The sequence below is a fragment of the Ciconia boyciana genome, chromosome 16, assembly GCF_034638445.1.
Source record: "Ciconia boyciana chromosome 16, ASM3463844v1, whole genome shotgun sequence".
Taxonomy (NCBI): Eukaryota; Metazoa; Chordata; class Aves; order Ciconiiformes; family Ciconiidae; genus Ciconia; species Ciconia boyciana.
The window spans coordinates 8,528,943-8,547,903 of record NC_132949.1 but is presented as its reverse complement, the minus strand read 5'-3'; the positions used below and the strand labels follow the sequence as shown (position 1 = coordinate 8,547,903).

Here is an 18,961-nt window from a genome sequence, read left to right as displayed (position 1 = left end):
AAACAAAATGTCTCTTTCATGCATTGCCTTCAGTGGATCTCATTTAAAGTAATAGGTGAAGTAGAATGAAGTATTCAAAAGACCTTGAATTAGTTGGATTTTATTTGTCTTATTTCTAGACTGACCTTTCTGGCTTTGCTCTGCAGTGTTCTAGGGCAGCCAGCCCAGTCCAACAGCTGTCCTTGTCTCTGGTGCTGCTCACAACCACAGGAAAAATAAAACTGGCAGAGAGCAAAGCTGTCTGTGGCACATTGCTCGGTATTATTATGGCTCATAGGCCAGCCATAGCTGATCACTGCCAACAGCGAAGATTAAACAATAGTGTTTGGCAGCAGAAGCTTTAATTCATAGCAGCTATTTCTTTAAAATGGTTTCCCCCCTGGTTTTTTGGAGTAGATAGTGATGTAATGGCAAATGCTGTACTTCCTTGCTATTGGAGAGGGTATTGTACACTTTTTCAGCATGTTGCTATTAGTGGTAATACCTGAATGCCACAACCTGGTATGACTTGCCATGTCTCATGGTCAGTAAACAGCATTTACATCCTATCAAATGGTCCTGCATCTATCGAATGGTCCTGCATCCTCGTTGGGACTTGTCCATCTTTTGACAAAATGTGATGGTACCATTTCCACAGGTGTTAAGCCTCTTCCCCTTGACTAAAGTTATTTCAGTGTCAGGTAATGACACCTGTAAGCTACACTGTTCTCCTTGAGTAGCAAAATGTGACTTGAGTAGCCTGTGACTGTGGTTTCCAGACTGATTTGAATTATGGACTCTTAAAAATGCCACCTTTTGGTGAAGGCTTTAGAAGGAGCCCATGTTCCCACATGGACTGGCAGTGTGCATGGTGAAAGCCACTGGTAGATGGGTCCACAGCTTATAACATCTCAAAGACAGCCCTTTCCCCAGGGCTTTTCTGTAAGTAACAACTCGAGTACAAGCAAACAAGGCACGAGCAGGGCTGGCTTTTTTTTTTTTTAACCCTGAACTTCTAGTGTTTCCAGTTAGCTGTTTCCAGCAGTGCCAGTGCACCTTGCTGCAGAGGCTGCTGTCGTTGGATTTGTGAAAGCTTGCCCCCTTGGAGCAATGGTCACTAATTCAAGTTCATGTACTAAACTCTCCCAGGTGGGCTGCAGGGAACAGCTCCAGCCGGGCTGTGCGGCATTGCCAGGTGGGGAATTCACAGCTTCTGGGGCTTCCGGGACCCAGCCTCTATTTTCTCCTAATAAGGTGGAAGGGGTGGCTGCCGCGCTTAACCTGGTACAAGGGCTGTTGGAGCTGTAAGCTGGCCTGGCCCCTGGCTGGCACCTTGTGCTTCTGGCCTCTGGGTGTGTTGAAAAGAGGACTGTGATTGCTCTTTATCAATTAAACACCAACAGGGGGCTTTAAAGCCCAGTGGGGCTGATTATTTGTGCCAAAGCCAGCCTGCTGTCTTTGAAGATACGTCCTGGGGGTAGCAAAGCCCCCGTCCCCTGGGTGTCTTCGGGCACCCGGAGCCTCCCGAGGCCCCGTGGGGAAACGGGACAATCCCGCTGCTGCTCTCGGCCCTTCCTGCCCGGTCGCTGGGACGGGGGTACAAGGCGTCCGGGCGGTGCTGCAGCCGTCGGGCACCTCGCACGGCCCGAGCTCCTCCCGCGGGCTCCGAGGGGAGCGGAGCCGCCGGGCCGGGGCTGCCGGGGGCTGTAGTTCCCGGCCCTCCCCCGAGCCCGGCGGGACTACATTTCCCGTCGCCCCGCGAGGGGAGGGGAAGGGCCGGGCCTTCCCGGGCCGGGGGGCAGCCGGGGCCTGCGGCCTCCCCGGGCCTGCGGCCTCCCCGGGCCGGGCGCCCGGCGTGCTGCGGGCGGGGGATGCTGCGGGCAGGGGCTTGCGGCGCAACAGGTGCGGGGCGCTGCGGGCAGGGGTTGGGGGCTGCTGCAGGCGCGGCCCCGGGGTGCTGTGAGCACGGGGTGCGGGGCACCGGCCCGGGACGCTGTGGGTCGGGAGGGCCCCGGGTGCCGTAGCAACGGGGTGCAGGGAGGCGGGGGTGCAGCGTGGGGGGGCCTGGCTGGTCGGAAACCTGGGGAGCTCCTTCATCCCGCTCGCACCCCGAGAGGGGAGCGCACCCCTCGCCCCCAGCAGCGCTTTGTTTTCTGCGTGGGCCCCCTGGCAGCCGCCGTCCCGCTCGTTCGAGATTCCCCGCGTGCTCCGGACCCAACGAGATGAGGCTTCCTGCCCTCCTTCCCCTCTTCCCTCCCCAGCCCCAGGCCCCCCGGGGTGTTTTCCAGGCTTTGGGCAGAGCAGCAGCCACCCCTTGGGCTCTCTGCTGGGGTCAGCAGGCGTGGGGCAGGGCGGGTGGTATTTGCTCCCTCTCGGGTTGTTTTGCAGAGCGATTCCTTGGTGTTGGTGTGATGTTCCCCGTGGAAGCTGCTGCAGAAGCTCAAGACTGTTTTGGGGAATAGAGGGTTATCTTTAAGACTCAGATTGAGCCTTGTTTAGAGTGGCTTGGAGAGGTCCGAGCAGGACGGAGCCAGCCTGGCAGGCTGCAGAGGGGCCCCACGCAGGAGAGGAAAGTTTGTTTAACAGCAAATCGGGAAATCCTCTTCTCCCCGCAGGTAGGAGGTTGGTGTGGATGTGATCAACGGTGTTAGATCCCCCTGCAACGTGGAGGCGGAGATCGGATGAATCTGTAAACGGACTTGCTGGAGCAGGGGAAGGCTGGGATCCTGCGATGGTGAGTGTGATACAGTATGAAGGCAGGCCAGGGAAATCCAAATTTGCTGCTCTGGCACTTCTGTTCGGAAGCAGAAGTGATCCCAAGGGCTGGAGGCTTCTGCCCAGCTGGCGGTGAGGAGGGGCTGTGCTTGCTGGTGTCTCTGAAGTTGTAAATATCTCTGTGATTCCCCTGCGTTTCATGTGCCGTTTCCCAAACAATGTGGGCAGGAGGAGGGCTTCACTGTTGCTTGTGGGATTCTCTGGAGAAACCTGCCTCTGGTTTTAGCGTTTTGAGAAAGTCCGGGTCAGACTTGCTTTGTTTTCTAATGAGGGAATTTGTCTTTCTCTATAGGCTACAAAACCCAATAAAAGTTTAAGAGGTACGTGCACTTGCATGCTTTCCTTTCACTGTTCATACGTGCCTTGATCTGCTGGGAATGCATGGGACAGAGGAGGGGGGACGCTGGGTTCAGGTGGCAGTCCTGGCTACTGGAGAGTTTCACGGTCCTTGTGTGAAAAGTGCAGTTGAGTGCATCATGTCATTCCTGAACCAGAGATATTCACCTGCCTCTCACATCAACTGGATTTGCTTATTGGGGTCCTAGATTGCTTTCTTGTGGGCTTTCCCAAATCCAGGGGAGAATATATGCATTTATTTCAGTTCTTCCCCTCACCTACTCCCTAACCGCTTGTTTAGAGGCCTCCTGCAGCCCCTGATACTGAAGCAGTGCTTTTGCGGTTGCCCATGGGCTCTGAGATACTGCGGGGAGAGAGCTCACAGATTAAGTGCTGCTTTTGGCCAGTGACTAACTGAGCAGCTGGCTCATGTGATAAAGAAACCCTGTTTCTGGCTAAGTGAAGCCAAATCTTTTATCCACAAAATACTGAATCAAGTCCTAGCTGCTCTCTCTAGACTGCCAAGGAAGGCCTTACGCTGCTGATGCTTGAGACCAAACCTTTATTCTCGGGGGATTTGAAAAGAGCAAGCCATATTGAAATTGGGAGCTTTTCTACACCTGCTTGGTGAGCTCACCTACTTCAGCACCTTTAATTTGTCTCATTTCAGGCTCTGTTGATGATGTGCTTGGTGACCTCCTGGGATATGATGGTAAAATGAACCTTCTTTGTATCTGAAAGGGCAGCGTCCTTGTATTCTTACTCCCCTCCTGGGAGCAGGAGGTGCCGGTGCAACAGCCGTTGATCTCCGAGGGGCTCCAGTTGTGAGGGGGGATGAAGCAGGGAGCAGAGCGGAGAGCAGGGTTTCCCAGCATCAGAGGCCGTTGAGTAGGTTGGACACGAGGTTGGGGAGGCGAAGTGAAGTTCATCTCCCATTAAAAGCCTCTGTGGCTCATGGGGAGACAGCAAGTCCCCCTTTGGAGTGCCTAGGCCAGGAATTGCCCGTGTCCATCATCCTAATCTGTCCCTGTCTTGTTTCCAGATGAAACCCCTGTTAAATCTGCCAGAGCTTCCCAACTGGCCGGGGGCAGCAGTGGGAGAGCCCGGGGCACCAGCTCGCAGGCCAGCAAGAAGTGAGTGCTTTTCAGACACGGCCTCTCCCACCTGGAGATCTCTCTGTACTCCCCAGGTCCTTCTGACCTGCCCTGTCCTTGGCTTCTTCGCCTCGCCCCCTGCCCCAATAGCAATTGCCTGGGAAGGCGCGTTACCTGCGATGCCTTTGGGAACTGGGAGCCCAGAGCCTGAAGCTTTCCAGCAAGAGTTGGGTGCCCCCAGCCCTGTACATCTTCTGTGAATCTCCCTTATAACAGTTGCTTGTTAAATATAGCAGGCTAAATATAGCACTACTATCTTTTATCCCAGTGCTATTTTAGGCTCATTTTCTGTTGTATGCTGTTGCTGCCGCAGGGTGCCCTTGTGGTCCCTTCCACCTCCACCACCTGGCCTGGCTGTCCCCAGGGCACCCTTGCCAAGCCCACGTGTGGTGCTGCTAACCCCTGGGCTTGTGTCACAGGTCCTTTCTAGAGGATGATTTCTTCAGCAAACTCCCTGCAGAAGACATCGAAGCTGCAGAGGTGAGCCCAAATGTCGGGAGAGAGCCTGGGTGTCCTGAGGGCTGGGACTGAGCCAGACCAGGCTTGCTCCTGGTGTCACCCCATCAAAGTCAGCAGTGGGGTGTTGGGAATGAACCATGAAGTCTGGCTGAAGAGGTAACCCATCTCTGGCATGGCTGTGGAGTGGGCAAGATGGGACAGGGGAATGGGTGAATGGTGGAAGAAGGGCTTCCAGGTGCCCTGGACGAGATGGAGCAAAGCCAGGGGGGCACGTTGTGCTGCAGCCCAGCCTTCCTGGGTGCGCTTCGGATGAGGTGTCATAGGAAGGACCCTTGCCCAAAGCAATGGCCTGGGTGTTCCTGATGCTTCTCCCAGAGGCAGCAGGATCTCAGTAAAGGAATCAAGGCACAGGGGGTTTCCAGTGAGGGGGGCACCAGGAGGAGTTGGGCATGTATTCTTATTCCATAAAATGGAAAACCAGGGGCCAGAGTGTGGAAGCAAGGGGTGAGGAGTTTCCAAAGTCTGCTTGTCTCTGATCTCTGCCCTCCTTGGCATGCAGGGATCCAGTGCCTCCAATGCAGACCTGCAAGCTCTGCTGCAGACCCTGAAGGTAGGTGCATAAATATCCTTCATCTCAGCCCCACATGCGCTGCAACCACGGCCTCCAGCACCAGCCTCCAAAGGGAGAAGCAGCACTGCAGCATTAGCAGTGCTCAACCTGCTCCCGTCCTCGTCCTGTTGCTTTCCAGGACATGGACGACATGGAAGCTGATCTCCTGGGAATATCGAAACCTGGTTCTGGGCCAGGGAAGACAACCATGAAAGGTCCTGGGAAATGTGACTCCTCGGGAGGAGCAGTAAAAACTGCAGGGAAGCTGCTAGCTCCTGAGAAAGGTAAAAAGGAGATTCTGCTCTTCTTTTCATAGCCTGGTTCCAAGTGAGCAGGGGGTATTTTCTTCCGGGATAGGGAACAAAAAGTGGGTTTGTTCCTAAAATCCTTTTCCTGGTCCTTTTTGGGGCTGTCCCAGACACAGAGTGTTATTCTGGCCATGTGTTCTCTCTTGGGAGATCCCTGGCCCGGCCTCTTGTTGTGGTGTGGTAACATCACTAACATCAGCAGCAGCAACGGCCACGCTGCTGTGTCCCACCAGACACCGTTTGGCCATTCCCTGGTGCAGGTCAAAGACCAGGGATCTGCCTGATCTGTGTGGAAGAAGAGCCAGAGGGGTTGTGTTTAAGACATGCCAGTCCCCGAACTGCCCTGCTCTTCCCCAGGCCCTTTTCTCCTTCTCTGCTTGCGAGGAGACCCCTCCAGAGAGATTCCCGCCCCACAGGGCTGTGGGGGGACTGTGTGTCGCAATACGTGCTTTTAGGGGGCTGCTGCCAGAAAAGTGACCTTCAGCCAGGGTGGGAGAGGGGCATCTCTGCAGCACCTCGTCTCTGAGAGCCGTGGCCTCTCTTTCTAGGAGAGTCTGTACCTGTGATTGAGAAGAAGCTACTCTCATCCCCCCCTGCTTCCCGACAGTACAAGAAATTTAACTTTGAAGGTAGGACGTCACTTCACTTCAGCACATAGATGCACGGGGGCAGCTGAAGACTCTACTCTTGCTCTTTGCCCATAGCTTGCCTCTTCTGTTAACCGAAGGCTTGGCTGGTTAATGAAATCAGAGTCCTTCACCCCTACGGTGCTGGTGCAAATCTAATCCTTCAGAGGTGACCAAAGGAAAAAAAAATTACAGCTCTGTGTTTAAGGCCCTCCCCCGAACGGGGCTGAGAGACGATTCTTGGGGTCATCTGCATTTGCACGTGTGCTTTGGTTTTTAATGACTGCCTGTAACACTTGGGAGCCCTTGTGTCAGGGGGGATGCTGTCCAACTTCCAAACAGGGAGGGCAGTTTCCCAGCACAGCTGAGATCTGGTTGTCAAAGCCTGCGCTTTAACCAAGATCAGCATCTGTTAAAATCACTAATGGGCTTTAGGTGATTTAGGTGGGCTTTCTTCTTCCCTTTTTCTTTGCCTAAACAATGTTCAAGCATTAAAGCATCCAAATTTTGTTACTTTCTTGTAGGAGAAAGAAAATGTGGAAAAACTTAACAGAAATGTAACTCTTGAGTGTTTGAAGTTAAGGGAGACTCAAGGGTATCCCAGGTCCCTGCACGCCTGCATTCATGGCTTTGGGCAGATACGGTCTCCTGTCCCCATGTGCACATGGTGGGCGATAGTGCTTGGCTTAGTGCAGAATTGTTCTTCTAAATAACATTGGTTTTGTTTGTTTTTATTGTTATTCTCCTTTCCTGCCCCTACGGGGTAATTCCCAGATTTAGATGATCCTTTGGCAGGGCTTTTATCTGATGAGGAGCAGGGTGCTCCCAGGAAGCCAGCTCCAACAGGCACTAAAAGCAGCTCTGAGAAAAAAACGGAACAGAGCAAAGAGAAAGGTAAGCAGGGTTGCTCGATGCATTCTCTTTGTATTAAATGAATCAGCAGCCTGAATTAGTTTGTGTGAGGTCCAAACTGATTAAATTGAAAGCCACCTAGTCCCATCTCTTACTAACCAGTATGGTCATTTATAGAGCAACTTGATAATGGGGTTAATTGTGACACAGCTCACTGAGTGCTTGCTATTTCCAGTGTGCCACAGGTTACAGAACTGACCTTTCCTTTCTGGGAAGGGAGGCTCAGATCTTACCTTTGACCTCATCCAGCCTGTTCTGCATGGTGCCAAATGAGAACAAGTTTTCTGGGTCAGGATTTGGGCGGCTGAGAGCATCACCGGTCCATGCCAAACCACAGCTGGGGCACCTCTGGGTGGGATCCAGCTGCACTGTGGCTGTGTTACAGGCACTCATCCCTCTTGTTCCTGCAGCAGGGATGCTAATGGGTCTGATAGTCCCCTAAAATCGCCTTTCACCTCGATAAATCCACTCTCGACACAAGTAGCAGCTGGTGGGTTAGGGCAAGCACTAAGGTGCATTGGTGGAGCAGTGACTTTGGGTGAAGGAATTATCTGATTAGAAACTTGCAAAGCTAAAATAGCTCCTGGTGTTAGCCAGAGCTGGAAACCCCACTGTTAGTGACACCCAGCAATGTCCCGTCAGTGGATGCATGGTCACAGACCAGGCAGTTGTACATTGCCTCTTTGTCACTTGCTGGGAGATTGGGTCGCTGACAAGAGTTATTTGAAAACGACTTTGTAAATGGTCCTGAGAGGTAAGAGCAGGCAGGGCTGCTTTGATCTCTTGTTTAAAAAAAAAAAAAAAAACAAACCTCCTACCATGTGCAATCCCATCCACAGAGCCACCCCTGCTCCAGATGCCCCTGCACACCGTGGCCCCAGTCCGGAGGAGGGAGGAGCTCACGTTTGAAGATGATGATGACGACCTGGTGGATGCACTGGGATTTGGCAACGGCCCAAAAGGAGATGAGAAGCAGGGAAAGAAGGCAGAAGAGTAAGGGTGATGAAGAGGTAGTGGGAGTAAAGCAGGGGATGGCTTGTGCGTTGAGATGGTGCCACCGTGCTGGGTGGGGGATGCTGGAGCTTCTGCCTGTGGGTCCCAGAAAGGGGCAAGAGCAGCCTTGTTTCGCAGAGAAGAGCCAGAGCACCCTGGCAAGGCTGTGTGACAGGAACAGCCCTGCCTCTCAGAGAAACCCATCTGCCCCTCTGTCCCCAACAGAGAGGAGCTCCGGCCAGCCCGCTCCAAGCTGGACGAGTTGCTGGGACGAGGCTCCGTGGCCAAAATCCTGGAACAGCCAGGCACGGGAGAGCGCAGGGAGTTCAAACTGGATAAGAAGTACCAAAAGCAGCCAGGTGAGCACAGCCGGGGATGCTGGGAAGGTCTGCAGAGGTGACAGCGTTGGCTTGGGAGAACACCGTTGGTTTCTAATGCCCTTGCAGGGGAAATACCTTTCTGTAGTGGTAAGCAGGGTTGCTAATGGGCTCTCAGTCAGCACGGGTCGAGGGAAGGTGGCTAATGCAGAAGTGGTGTACTCTGCCCTTGAGGCAGCCTGGGAGCATTTGCACAGTAGCCGTAACTCAGTTGCCTTTGGACGTGGGCTGATTCACAGCAAAGACACTTTTCCCAGCCACACTGGGGAGGCGCATTGCTCGTGGATTTCCAAGAAAGAAGTTTCCAGCTGTTTTTTCCCAGAGGCAGTGGTCCCAGTAGGAATTGCAGGGGAGGAGGAAGGCTGTTGTCTTTGCAGCTGGCTGCTCCTCTGGGCACTGACTGACGGCTGCTTGTCTGAACAGAGAAGGAAGAGGGTTGGGACGAGGAGGATTTTGTCTTTGGAGCGTACCAGCCCACGGTGGCCTCCACGCCCGAGGGCCGGCTGTCGAGAAGGCAGTCAGTGAGGTATGGTGCTCTGTGTGTGTCTGTTGCTCCCGCCACCAGCCACGCCACCCCTGCAGCGGAGCAGGCAGGGTCCCCAGGGTCCCCTTACAGGCAGGTATGTGACTGCTTCTCCTTGCAGCAGGTTTTCAGCCGAGAACAGCAGTGAAACGAAACTGGAGCCCCGCTCCAAACCTCCTCCAGCCAGCCAGAGCCCTGTGCGGGGCAGCAGGGCTGGAGGTGACTGGCTGGGCTTGAAAGATGAGGACTTTATGACAGATTCGGAGCCGCTGTCTCCAGCAAAGGCCAGTCCTGCAGCCAGCTACCCCAGCCCTGCTGCAGCCAGGCAGCCCGGCCCCACCAGCCAGCTCCCGGCTGCAGAGGAGGCAGCGGCTAAACCTGACCTGCTGGAGGAGGAGAACTGGCTGAGTGCTGCCTTGTCACGCAAGAAAGCACAGGCGAAGGCCCAGGAGAGAAGTGCCAAGCCCTTGGAGGACCCAGGCGAAGGGCTGGATCCCCGCTCTCCTGTCAGGTAAAGGCACAATTGACGGCCACAGTGCTCCCGTCTGCTCCATGTGTAGCTGCTCCAGCAGGACCTCTCCGAAACCCTCGGCTCAGATTTAAGAAATTAATTTTAAGCACTGTCTTGTCTCAAGTTGGGGTAATAATGTGTGGGGGCTTTCTCCCACTGATCCAGCCCACAGTCCCATTACACCTCTGGGCTCTCCTTCCAGTTGTGGCCAAGATTGCACACACTGCCCCGGGTCCCACGGAGCTGTCCTGGATCAGCACACTCCCACAGGCTCCCCCCATGCTCCTCGTTCCTGCCTTTGTTCCTCTTCATTCCTCTTAGTTCCAGGCAAACCACCTCCTCTAGTTTGGGTTTACACAGACACAGGTTCAGACTTACGCTATTCGAATGGGACTCAGAAGCGAATTGCAGACAGCCGCGTATCGTGGGCAGGGGTGTGTTGGCTGTGGCTGCCCAGGGGAAGGGGGTGATGCAGCAAGGAGGAGCACTGGTGATGGAGGTTTTGGGGTGTCTTTGCTCCCTCTGCAGCCAAAAGGCTGAATCCTGCTGCAGCTGAGTGAGACAGAGGCTTTCACCTGCGAGGCAGGGACTGATGTTGGGGAAAAGGTTCTTGTCTTTCATCACCTCCTCAGCTCTCCCACATAGGGTGCTTTTTGCTTGCAGCCAGCCAGCCGCCTCCACAGGAGCACCGCAGCAGGCAGCTGCCCTGCAGGACAAGGCAGCGAGCACAGATGGCTCCAGGTAAGGCCTCCTTCACATTTCAGGTGTCCTCCATGGGTGAGATTTCCTGCAGAAAGCAGCTCTGTGGGTGAGATGAGGGAATGGGGAGAGCTGGTAGCCAGCAGGGATCACTTTGGTCTGGGAACTCTGTAACTGGGAGGGAAGGCGGCTCTGAAGGATCGCCAGGCTCTTGCCTATTTGATTGCAGTGGAACAGCCAAGCTTTAAACTTAAAGTAATACCAAGCAGGATAACATCTGCGTGCCTCTCCCTGAGCTGTGACACTCGTGCATCACTCGTGTGTCTGTGCCCATGCAGGCAGCCGGTCCCCTGGCTCAGCACCGCGAAAGGAGCCTCAGCTCACCTGTGGGAGGCTGCGAACCTGTCGGAGGGGGATCCCTCCAGAGACACCAGCACCCTGGGTGCGTTTTGTGTGGCTGGGTGGTTTGGGCAGCAGTATGCAGAGAGGGTCCTCCTGCCCCGCAAAAAAAAAAAAAAAAAAAAAAAAAGAAGGCAGGAGCTACAGCGTCGCCCTTGGCCATGTGACTGCTGCCCAGGCTTTCACCAGCTGTTGTCGGAGCAGGCTGCTAAGCTGCAGGATCCCACCGTCCCCATTTTGTGTCATGGTGGGGACATCGTGCTGGGGCATGCTGAGCTCTGCAGCGCTGCCTTGGGGGTATCAGAGGGCTGCAAGGGACTCGCTCTCTCTGAGCAATGGGTGGGTGTAAGTTCTTTTTGTCCCTTCTCTCTCTCCCTTCCCTCCTGCTGCCCCCACACTCATCCCACTAGTGCTGTGTGCTAGAAGACCCCCTCCTGCCCTGGGCTGAGGCTGTGCACTGGCTCAGAGGCCACTGAAAGAAGCTTAGGGGGACCCAGCTGCCTCCCTAGGTGATGGGGATGGAGGAGGAGCCATGCTTTGCCCCCAGGATTACTCTGTGGAGCAGAGTCCCACCATCGTGTGTGGGGTGGGGTAAGGGTGCAGGTATAGACAAGCCTGTCTGACCCTCTGTCCCCGTCACCAGCCGCTGGAGCAGAGCAAGACCCTTCTCTCTCTGCTCACGAGACCCAGGCCCTTGTCCTTCTGGGAGGGGATGGTTCCCATTGCCATGTCTGAATCATGGACTTGTGCAATTTTCAGTCCCCACGGCCTCGTTCCCAGGAGAGCAGGAGATGCAGGGCCCTGCCCCACTCACTCAGGTAGGTCTGCTGGTCCCGTGTCCCCAAGAGATGTGGGGTCAGGGTGGTGATTGCAAGCCCTTCCCTGCCGACTTGCTGGCATCCAACTCTGTCAGTGCTCCCTTGGCAGGAGGAAGGATGTGTCCTGCTTTACATCTCTGGGAGCCTGTATTCATGGAGGCAAAGTGTTTGGAGAGCCCCAAGATGCCACAAGTTGTATTTATCAGGCCAAAGCACATGTGCTATGGACGCTTTGTAAATCATGTGCATTTACAACCCTGCATTGCCTGAGCAGCATTTACATAGTTCCCCAGGCATATATATATTATATTAATTAGACAACAGAGGCTCCAGTTGATAAAGGACTTTTTCTTCAGCTGGTTTTCCCCAGTATGGTGGTGAAGATGCTCAGATTGTTTCTTGACAACTGAAGGGGAATCAGAGCCTCTGACAGAGAGGGCTGCTCTTGCTTGGTCTTTGAAGCCTCCATTTCTCATCTAGCTGGGCCTCCTTGCCCTGCCCTTCTGGCAGGACACATGCTGTCTCCCAGAGAACTCATCATCTTATCCTTGAGTCTGTCCCCAGAGAAGGAAGAGCCCAGCTTGCTTGTGTCTGGGGTGGGGGCTGCTGAACATCACCTGGGGAGAAGAAACGCAGGCCAGCAATGGGGTTGGGCTGGAGAAGGGTAGAGGAGGGACTACAGTAGGGTGGGGATGGATCGCTGTTCCCAGGCTAGGAGATGTTCTCCCCAGGGCTTTACCTCCCTGAGAACATCCCTGTGTCTCCGCAGGTTACCACACCCAGGGCACATCTCCAGGCTGCCCCACAGCTGCAGGTGAGGCATGTGCCTTCCTTTGGGGGCTGATGGCCACCCTACAAGGCCACTGATCCCAAAGGGCCTCGATCTTTTCTCCATCCCCATAGGCAGAGTCCCCAGCCCTGGGCTTGCTGCATGAGAGGAGGCTGGGGGCTCCTGCAGCCCAGCTCTACGAGGATGCGACGGGCTGTCAGGCAGCGCTGCTCAGTGCCCAGGCCCGTGTGGCAGAGCTGGAGAGCCAGGTGAGCCCCATTGCGTGCTGGATGGGGGACCATGGGTGACCCAGGGGGAGAAGGGGCCATGTCTGCTCCAAATAGCATCAGGGTGACAGGGGAGAGAGGAGAAACCTCCCTGTTCAGAGATGTCTGCAGCCACTGAGTGCTGCTGTGGGAGCTCTCTCCTCGGGGCAGCACAAGGACCTTCTCCCTGGGTGCCTGGCAGGTCCGGACGCTGGAGCTGGAGCGGACGCAGCACAAACTGTTGCTGGAGAGTCTCCAGCAGCGGCACCAGGAGGACCTGGATCTCCTCGAGAGTGCCCACAGGTACCAGGCTCTCGCCTGCGTTCCCCTCCTCTGTCACATCCTTGCCTACAGCCCTGTCCATTGCTCCTGAGGTGAGAGTGCTGGGGCACTTCCAAAATCCATCCCTGGGGCAGGCAGGCAGAGAGCCATGTCAATGTGGACCCGGTAGGGGCAGAGAGCAGCCCCACAAGTGAGCCAGCATGGGGGTCCACTCTCACCAACACTGTCCCATGGGTGACAAGGAGGAAGGGCCAGTCCCATTGCCAGCACGTCCCCAGCCGGGGCGCTGGGCAGTAGCAGGAGGGTTCAGGGCTCAGACTGCGGAGAGTCTGCACGTTTCCCCATGCATACAGTGACACCGATCTGCTCCTACATCCCCATGTGCACTTTGGGTGGAGAGTGCCAGGTATTGCCATGAAAGCAACACTTCTTCCTTGCTGTGACCTCTCCGGGCAGGAGCCGGGTGAAGGTGGTAGAGGAGACCTACGGGCAGCGGGAGGAGAGGCTGCGGCGGGAGAAGGAGCAGCTGGCAGCTCAGCTGCTGTCGCAGAGCCAGGGTGCGGAGCAGGCACGGACAGAGCTGCTGGCGCAGCACCAGCAGCACCTGGCTGCGCTGGAGCAGCAGAACGCACTGGAGCTGGAGCGGCTGCGAGAGCTGCAGAGGTGAGAGCGGCACGAGCAGCACACGCGTGGGGCTAGTTGCCCTTTTTTGGCAAACAAACTGGGGAACGGGGACATGGTGAAAGGAGAAATCAGACTCCAGAAGCAGTGGGTTGTGGGCAGCTCAGTGGCTTTTGGAATGGGGATTTGCTTTGTAGGCGGACACAAGGGAGATCTGGCTGAAGACATCATTTCAGAGTGAATGCATTGTATTTTGAAAGATGGTGAACCCAGTGTTTTATCTCCCCCAAATCCCCTTTATTCAGGTCAGTGAGTCACTGATGTCCACATAATTTGGGTCAATGAGAAATCAGTTTTTGGTAGAGAAGCCCGTAACCCCCAAATGTGGTCCATCCCAAATGTGGATGCCTGTCAGTGGGATGCCCCATGACAGACCACCATGCCAGCTCAGTTCCCGAGACCTGGTTCTCAGCCCCACGACCAAGCCTCTTCCATGGTGCCCGTCATGGGGAGCACTGGTTTGTAACAGCCCATGGTGGGGTCCTTCCCCGTGTCCCGCAGGGTGTCTGTCCAGGAGATGCGCAAAGACCACGAAGAGCAGCTCCAGCGGTTGAAGCGGCTGAAAGACCAGGAGATTGATGCAGTGACCAGCGCCACTTCGCACACCAGGTACTGACGGCCAGCGTCGTATCCCCACATTGGTCCCTGGCCGCGATGTTCCCTGTCCTACGGGGAGCCAGCCTCGGACCGTGGCAACAGGGGCCATCCCCTCTCCCACCCGCTGCCCGCAGGAATGCTAAGCTGTTTAATATCCGTCAGTACTCCTCTCAGCAGCAGCTACAGCTTCCTACTGTTCTGCTATGACCCAGAGAGGTTTGGGGCAGGGCTGCCCGGCCTTTGGCCCACCACACATCCCCCTCTCCATTGCAGTGAGATGGAGTGTGTCCCACAGGGGTGACCCTCCCCTTGCTACTCTCTGCAGGTCTCTGAACGGCGTCATCGAGCAGATGGAGAAGTTCTCCAGCGACCTGCACGACCTCTCGCACAAGGTGGAGGCCACGCACCACACCACCTCCCAGGAGCTGGCCATGGGGGCACGGCAGCGGGACAAGCAACTCAAGGGTACGTCTGCCATTCCTCTGTGCCAAAACGGCTGCGGGGTCCCTGCTGGGGCTGGGGACACCCAGAAAACAGGGAGAAGTTGCTCCAAGTCAGCCAGAGGCTGGGAGCCAAGGCTGGCAAGGCCTTGCCTGCCTTGGTCACTGGACAGCTCAGGGTCTCCCCTTTACAAAACAGTGTCCTGGGGATGTGCAGAAGGTGATAAGCACAAATGCATGCAGTTTTCCATGAGTATGCTGTGGACAGAGGGGGCCTTCCCACCTCATGCTGCTCATGGCCCTGCTGCTGCCTCTCCCCAGTGCTCCAGGACAGGCTGTCACAGCAGCAGAGGGACATGGAGGAGGAGCGGAGCCGACTCCAGGAGGTGATCGCTAAAATGGAGGCCAGGCTGGGCGAGCAGGCTCGGCTGCTGGAGCAGGTGAGCCCACGCTGTGTCCTCTGTCCGGGTCAGCCCTCCTGTCTGTGTATGGGGCGTATGTCTTGCCCACTGGAGGTCCCTGGCCTGGGGCCTGTGAATGGCATCTGTCTCTCTTCCCAAACCCAGGAGCGATGGAGGGCGACGGCAGAGCAATCCAAAGTGGAATCGCTGCAGCTCTCACTGGAGGAGCAGCGGCGAGTCATGACCCAGCAGCTCTCCATGGAGCGAGCAGAGCTGGAGAGGGCGAAGGTGAGGTGGGGCAGACATCTCCAGGTGCTTTTCACATGTCCCGTGAGTCTGCCTGGGGCTGCACTGTGGTGTGGGGTGGAGGAAAGAACTGGGTGCTGGGCTGCAGCATCCTTCGTCTGCCCTCTGCCTCCTCAATCCCACACCCGGTCGTACGGTGAATTGCAGTCAGACCAACTCTCTGGCACGTGGATGCAAGAGGCTGCTGTGTGCACGCATGAGGCATGCTGGTTCTTGAGGAGCGTGGGGCCAGAGCTCTCCGTGCAGGGTTCATGCCAGGCACCATGGGCTTGAACCAGCTTCTAGATGTTGCGTGGGGTTTAGTGGCAGAGATGGGTTAAAGGAGAAAAATCCTACCCTGAATGGGACTTAGTGCTTTCTCTCTCCCTCTCTTGCGATGCTCTCCAGAGTGCTTTGCTGGAGGAGCAGAAGTCGGTGATGCAGAAGTGCTCAGAGGAGCGACGGAAGCTGGCGGCCGAGTGGGCTGAATTTCACACCCGGCAGCAGCTGAGCAAGGAGCGGATGGAGCGTGACATGGACCGAGCCCTGCAGATGGACTCCCAGAGAGAGGGCACCATCATGAGCCTGGCCAAGGTACTGCAGCGGAGCCCCTTCCCCTGCCTTCCAGCACCGCCTGGCAGGCTCACGGATGGGTCCTGCCCACAGCAGAGATGTTCAGAGCTGCCTTCAGGTGTTTAAGACAGGAACGTCACTTGGAGTGGTGAGAATCAGGCTGTGCCAGGAACAGCCTGCACCAGCCTGTTCTAGATGTTGACTGAAGCATCAGTCACCTCTGTCTCTCCCCTTTACCCATGAGGAGTTTGGGCAGCCAGACCAGGCGCAGCTGCCTCCGTTGTAAGTCTGGCGAGAGGAAACCCCTATGGTAGGTTAAGCAAAACCTCCCCGTGTCATGGGGACGTGTCCAGAGCCAGTTCTGCTCCCCCCTGGGGCTGTCCAGAGGGGATATGTGGCACAGACGGTGTAGCTGAGCTGCATTTTTAAGGTCTACCAGGGTGGAAAATAACTGTTCAGGCTGGATATTTCCACTGCTGACAAACTGCCATGCCTTGAGCATATTTTAAGGTGTACAACATGGTGAGGGGCTCCGTCCTTTCTGGGGAAGGAGTGTGTGTGTATGTCTGTGTGTCTGTACAATCCCAGCTCTGCCAGCCCTGGTCCCCAAGGGTGAGTGGATGAGGGCACTGCTTGAGCACCTGGTGTTGTTGGTCTGCGCCCCAAACTGGCACACATGAGGAGCTCAACAAGGGCAGATCTTTCCCATCACTTGGGAAGACATGAGAGTGTCCAGGACAGGGCAGGTAATGCATGTTTCCCCTGTGCCCATCCTAGGAGCAGGCAGAGCTGAAGATCCGGGGCCGTGAGCTGAAAGCCAAGGAGGAACAACTGGCAAAGGACAGGGAGCTGCTGGACGAGGCCTGGCAGGAGCTGAGGCTGGAGAAGGAGAAGGTGAATGGGGCTGCGCTGCGCATCCGGCAGCGGGAGGAGGAGATTAAAAGCATGACCAAGGTAAGCGGAGCATCTGTGCTGCAGTTCACAGCTGTACAAGGGCCGGCAGCAAAGCTGGGGTTTCGCACCCCTCCTGAAGTCATGACTCCTAATCCTGTCCTGGGAGGGGAATAAGGGGATGCACAAAGGAGCCCTGCCCCAGGGCAGTGAGGGTCCCTGTCCCCAGCCTCCCCAGCTGCTTGGCCTTGCAGCTCTCATCCCAGAAGTATGAGGAAGGGGAACGAGCCCTGCAGGAGGCATGCAGGATGGAGTCCGAGCACCAGACCAAGCTGCAGGTCATGCAGCAGCACCTGGAGCAGCTGAAGCAGCAGGAACAGCGTCTGCACCAGGTGAATACCCCCTCACCTTCCTTTCTTGGTCTGGGGCTGCTGTGCCGAGGACCTGAACCTTTGCCAACAGCTTCTCCCTTTCTCTCTCTCTCTCTGTCTCCTGGGGATGGGGCAGGAGCGGCTGAGCATGGCTCACCAGAGGAGACAGCTCGAACAGCTACGCGAGGAGCTGTCCCAGAGCCCCATGATGTTGCTGACCACAGACCAGGACCTCGGTGCCCCTACAAAAGGCCTCTCTGGCACACTGGGTAAGGCTTCCTGCATGCTGCTGATGGAAGGGATGTGCTGAGGGGCAGCTGCGCTTGTGTTCCACTTCTCAGGAGGCTTGGGATGTTCCTGGGGGCTGTTTTAGTTCCCCTGTATATAAACCTCAGATGTGAGTTGGTGTTTACCTCCTCATCCTTTGAAGGAGCTCAGCGGAGCACTCTGAGCCAGGGCAGTGCTAGGAGGGCGTAGAGGGGGCAGGAAGGGAGAGTTAGGTGGGTTAAAGCCTGTTTGCACTGGGAGGTTGGGGACAACCCTGCTGCAGGGACATGCAGGCAGCAAAAAAAGGGATGCTTTGTTGTTTCCGTCTGCGGTTCCTCTAACGGTGGCGGCACCACGTGCTCGGGCTCTCGTTCCAGGCTTTCCACATCCTGTCAGGGTGCTCCCTCGGCACAGCCTGGGGGATAGCAGGGAAACCCTGGCCATGGCCGGCCCCACCGAGCTCTACGCCAAACTGCTGCTGCTGAAACACAGGGCCCAGCAGGTGAGGCGGTGGGGAGACCGGGGCTGGAAGGGGCTTCGAACCAGCTGGGTGGGAGCAGGGCTGGGTGAAGCCTGATTCAGGCCGATAGCCACAGGGTGGGATGTCTCCTAAGGTCAATACTGAGCGGCTGGGCTGGGCTGGGAGGGCTTGCAGAAGCCATGGGCACCTAGAGGAGTGATACCAGAAGCAAGGACAGGTGGATCCTCACAGCTTGTCTCAGGTTGGCTCATTGTCCAACCTGAGATGGACATCATCCTTGGCTCGATGGGGTTGCCCCTCTCCTCACCCCATCCCTGGGTGGGAGAAGCCAGCTCTGCTGGACTCTGGCTTCGTGATGTCCCCATCCTCTCCTGTCAGCCCCCTGCTTCCCTCCTGGGTCCTTCCCCAGGCGGGGATGCTCTTTGAGGCTTCCTCTGTGGGTCCTGCTTGGAGTGTGAGGTTATGGGCTCTGTGGGAGGAGCCCATATACCCCAGGGCGTACCACAAATGGGTACCTGCCCGTTGCTCACTGCATGAAGGAGGGTTTGGGATACTTCCCTTGCTCATGAACGACACCCTGGACTGTGACCCCGTTTCTGTGGCACTGTCTGATATCTATCCCATCCATCCCTCTCTTCTCAGGACCGCGATTTCTTAGAGGATGAGCAGTTCTTCCTGGAGACCCTGAAGAAGGCGTCCTACAACACTTCATCTCTGTCAGACTGAGGAGGTGGCATCCCCACGCACTACCCGAGGGACGGCTGTGTCTGCCCTCGCAGGAGGCTGCTGTGCCCTCCACATGGGGGAGGAAAACAAAGAATAAATAATCCCAGTTCTCAGCTGAGCAACGGTCCTTCTCTTTAAAAACAATCTCGGAGTGTTCAGAGTGTGAAGTCCATCCCTACGGGCTGTGAAGCCACAGTTTGTCTGGCCTCCATCCCTCAGAGCGAGTGCCACTGGCCACCCGGCGGGCACTGCTGGCCCTTGGACAGGCAGCTGCCTGCCGCTGGGCTGTGGCAACCAAAGGCGTTCGGGGGGATCGCGGAGGTTTGGCTGAGCTGCAAGGCCAGGCAAGGCCGAGCTGTCACGGCTCTGCCTTGGGGCTGTGCTGAGGTTCATCGGCACCCCGAGGATGTTCCACAGCTCACAGGCAACTCCAGCTTTGCCTTTTTGGGCCT

At 56.3% G+C, this 18,961-nt stretch overlaps 1 protein-coding gene across 3 annotated transcripts; it reads left to right on the top strand.

Moving 5' to 3' along the window:
• The first annotated feature begins 1,742 nt into the window (after positions 1-1,742).
• Positions 1,743-18,650, top strand: FBF1 (Fas binding factor 1). Of its 3 annotated transcripts, XM_072880863.1 has the most exons (31): positions 1,743-1,881; positions 2,595-2,713; positions 3,047-3,074; positions 3,761-3,802; positions 4,133-4,223; positions 4,664-4,724; positions 5,263-5,313; positions 5,453-5,597; positions 6,170-6,250; positions 7,022-7,141; positions 7,999-8,152; positions 8,378-8,511; positions 8,953-9,055; positions 9,174-9,563; positions 10,227-10,304; positions 10,601-10,704; positions 11,421-11,479; positions 12,249-12,293; positions 12,383-12,517; positions 12,717-12,817; positions 13,253-13,459; positions 13,979-14,086; positions 14,400-14,539; positions 14,836-14,954; positions 15,081-15,203; positions 15,609-15,794; positions 16,551-16,727; positions 16,919-17,056; positions 17,172-17,304; positions 17,680-17,804; positions 18,426-18,649. In XM_072880863.1, exons 2-31 carry the CDS (start codon positions 2,711-2,713, stop codon positions 18,507-18,509), a joined length of 3,465 nt encoding a protein of 1,154 aa, XP_072736964.1. In that variant the 5' UTR covers positions 1,743-1,881; positions 2,595-2,710; the 3' UTR covers positions 18,510-18,649. The 3 variants fall into 3 exon arrangements, with proteins under 3 accessions (XP_072736964.1, XP_072736963.1, XP_072736962.1); XM_072880862.1 differs by lacking the exon at positions 10,601-10,704 and having other exon boundaries at positions 9,177-9,563; positions 11,305-11,479; positions 18,426-18,650; XM_072880861.1 differs by lacking the exon at positions 10,601-10,704 and having other exon boundaries at positions 11,305-11,479; positions 18,426-18,650.
• Positions 18,651-18,961: the final 311 nt, after the last annotated feature.

What these genes read in the sequence shown, in the direction of transcription:
- FBF1 (XM_072880861.1), top strand. An exon ending in ACCCAATAAAAGTTTAAGAG is followed by an intron (nt 3,075 to 3,760) that starts GTACGTGCACTT and finishes GTCTCATTTCAG; the next exon opens with GCTCTGTTGATGATGTGCTT. An exon ending in AGGCTCGGCTGCTGGAGCAG is followed by an intron (nt 14,955 to 15,080) that starts GTGAGCCCACGC and finishes TCCCAAACCCAG; the next exon opens with GAGCGATGGAGGGCGACGGC.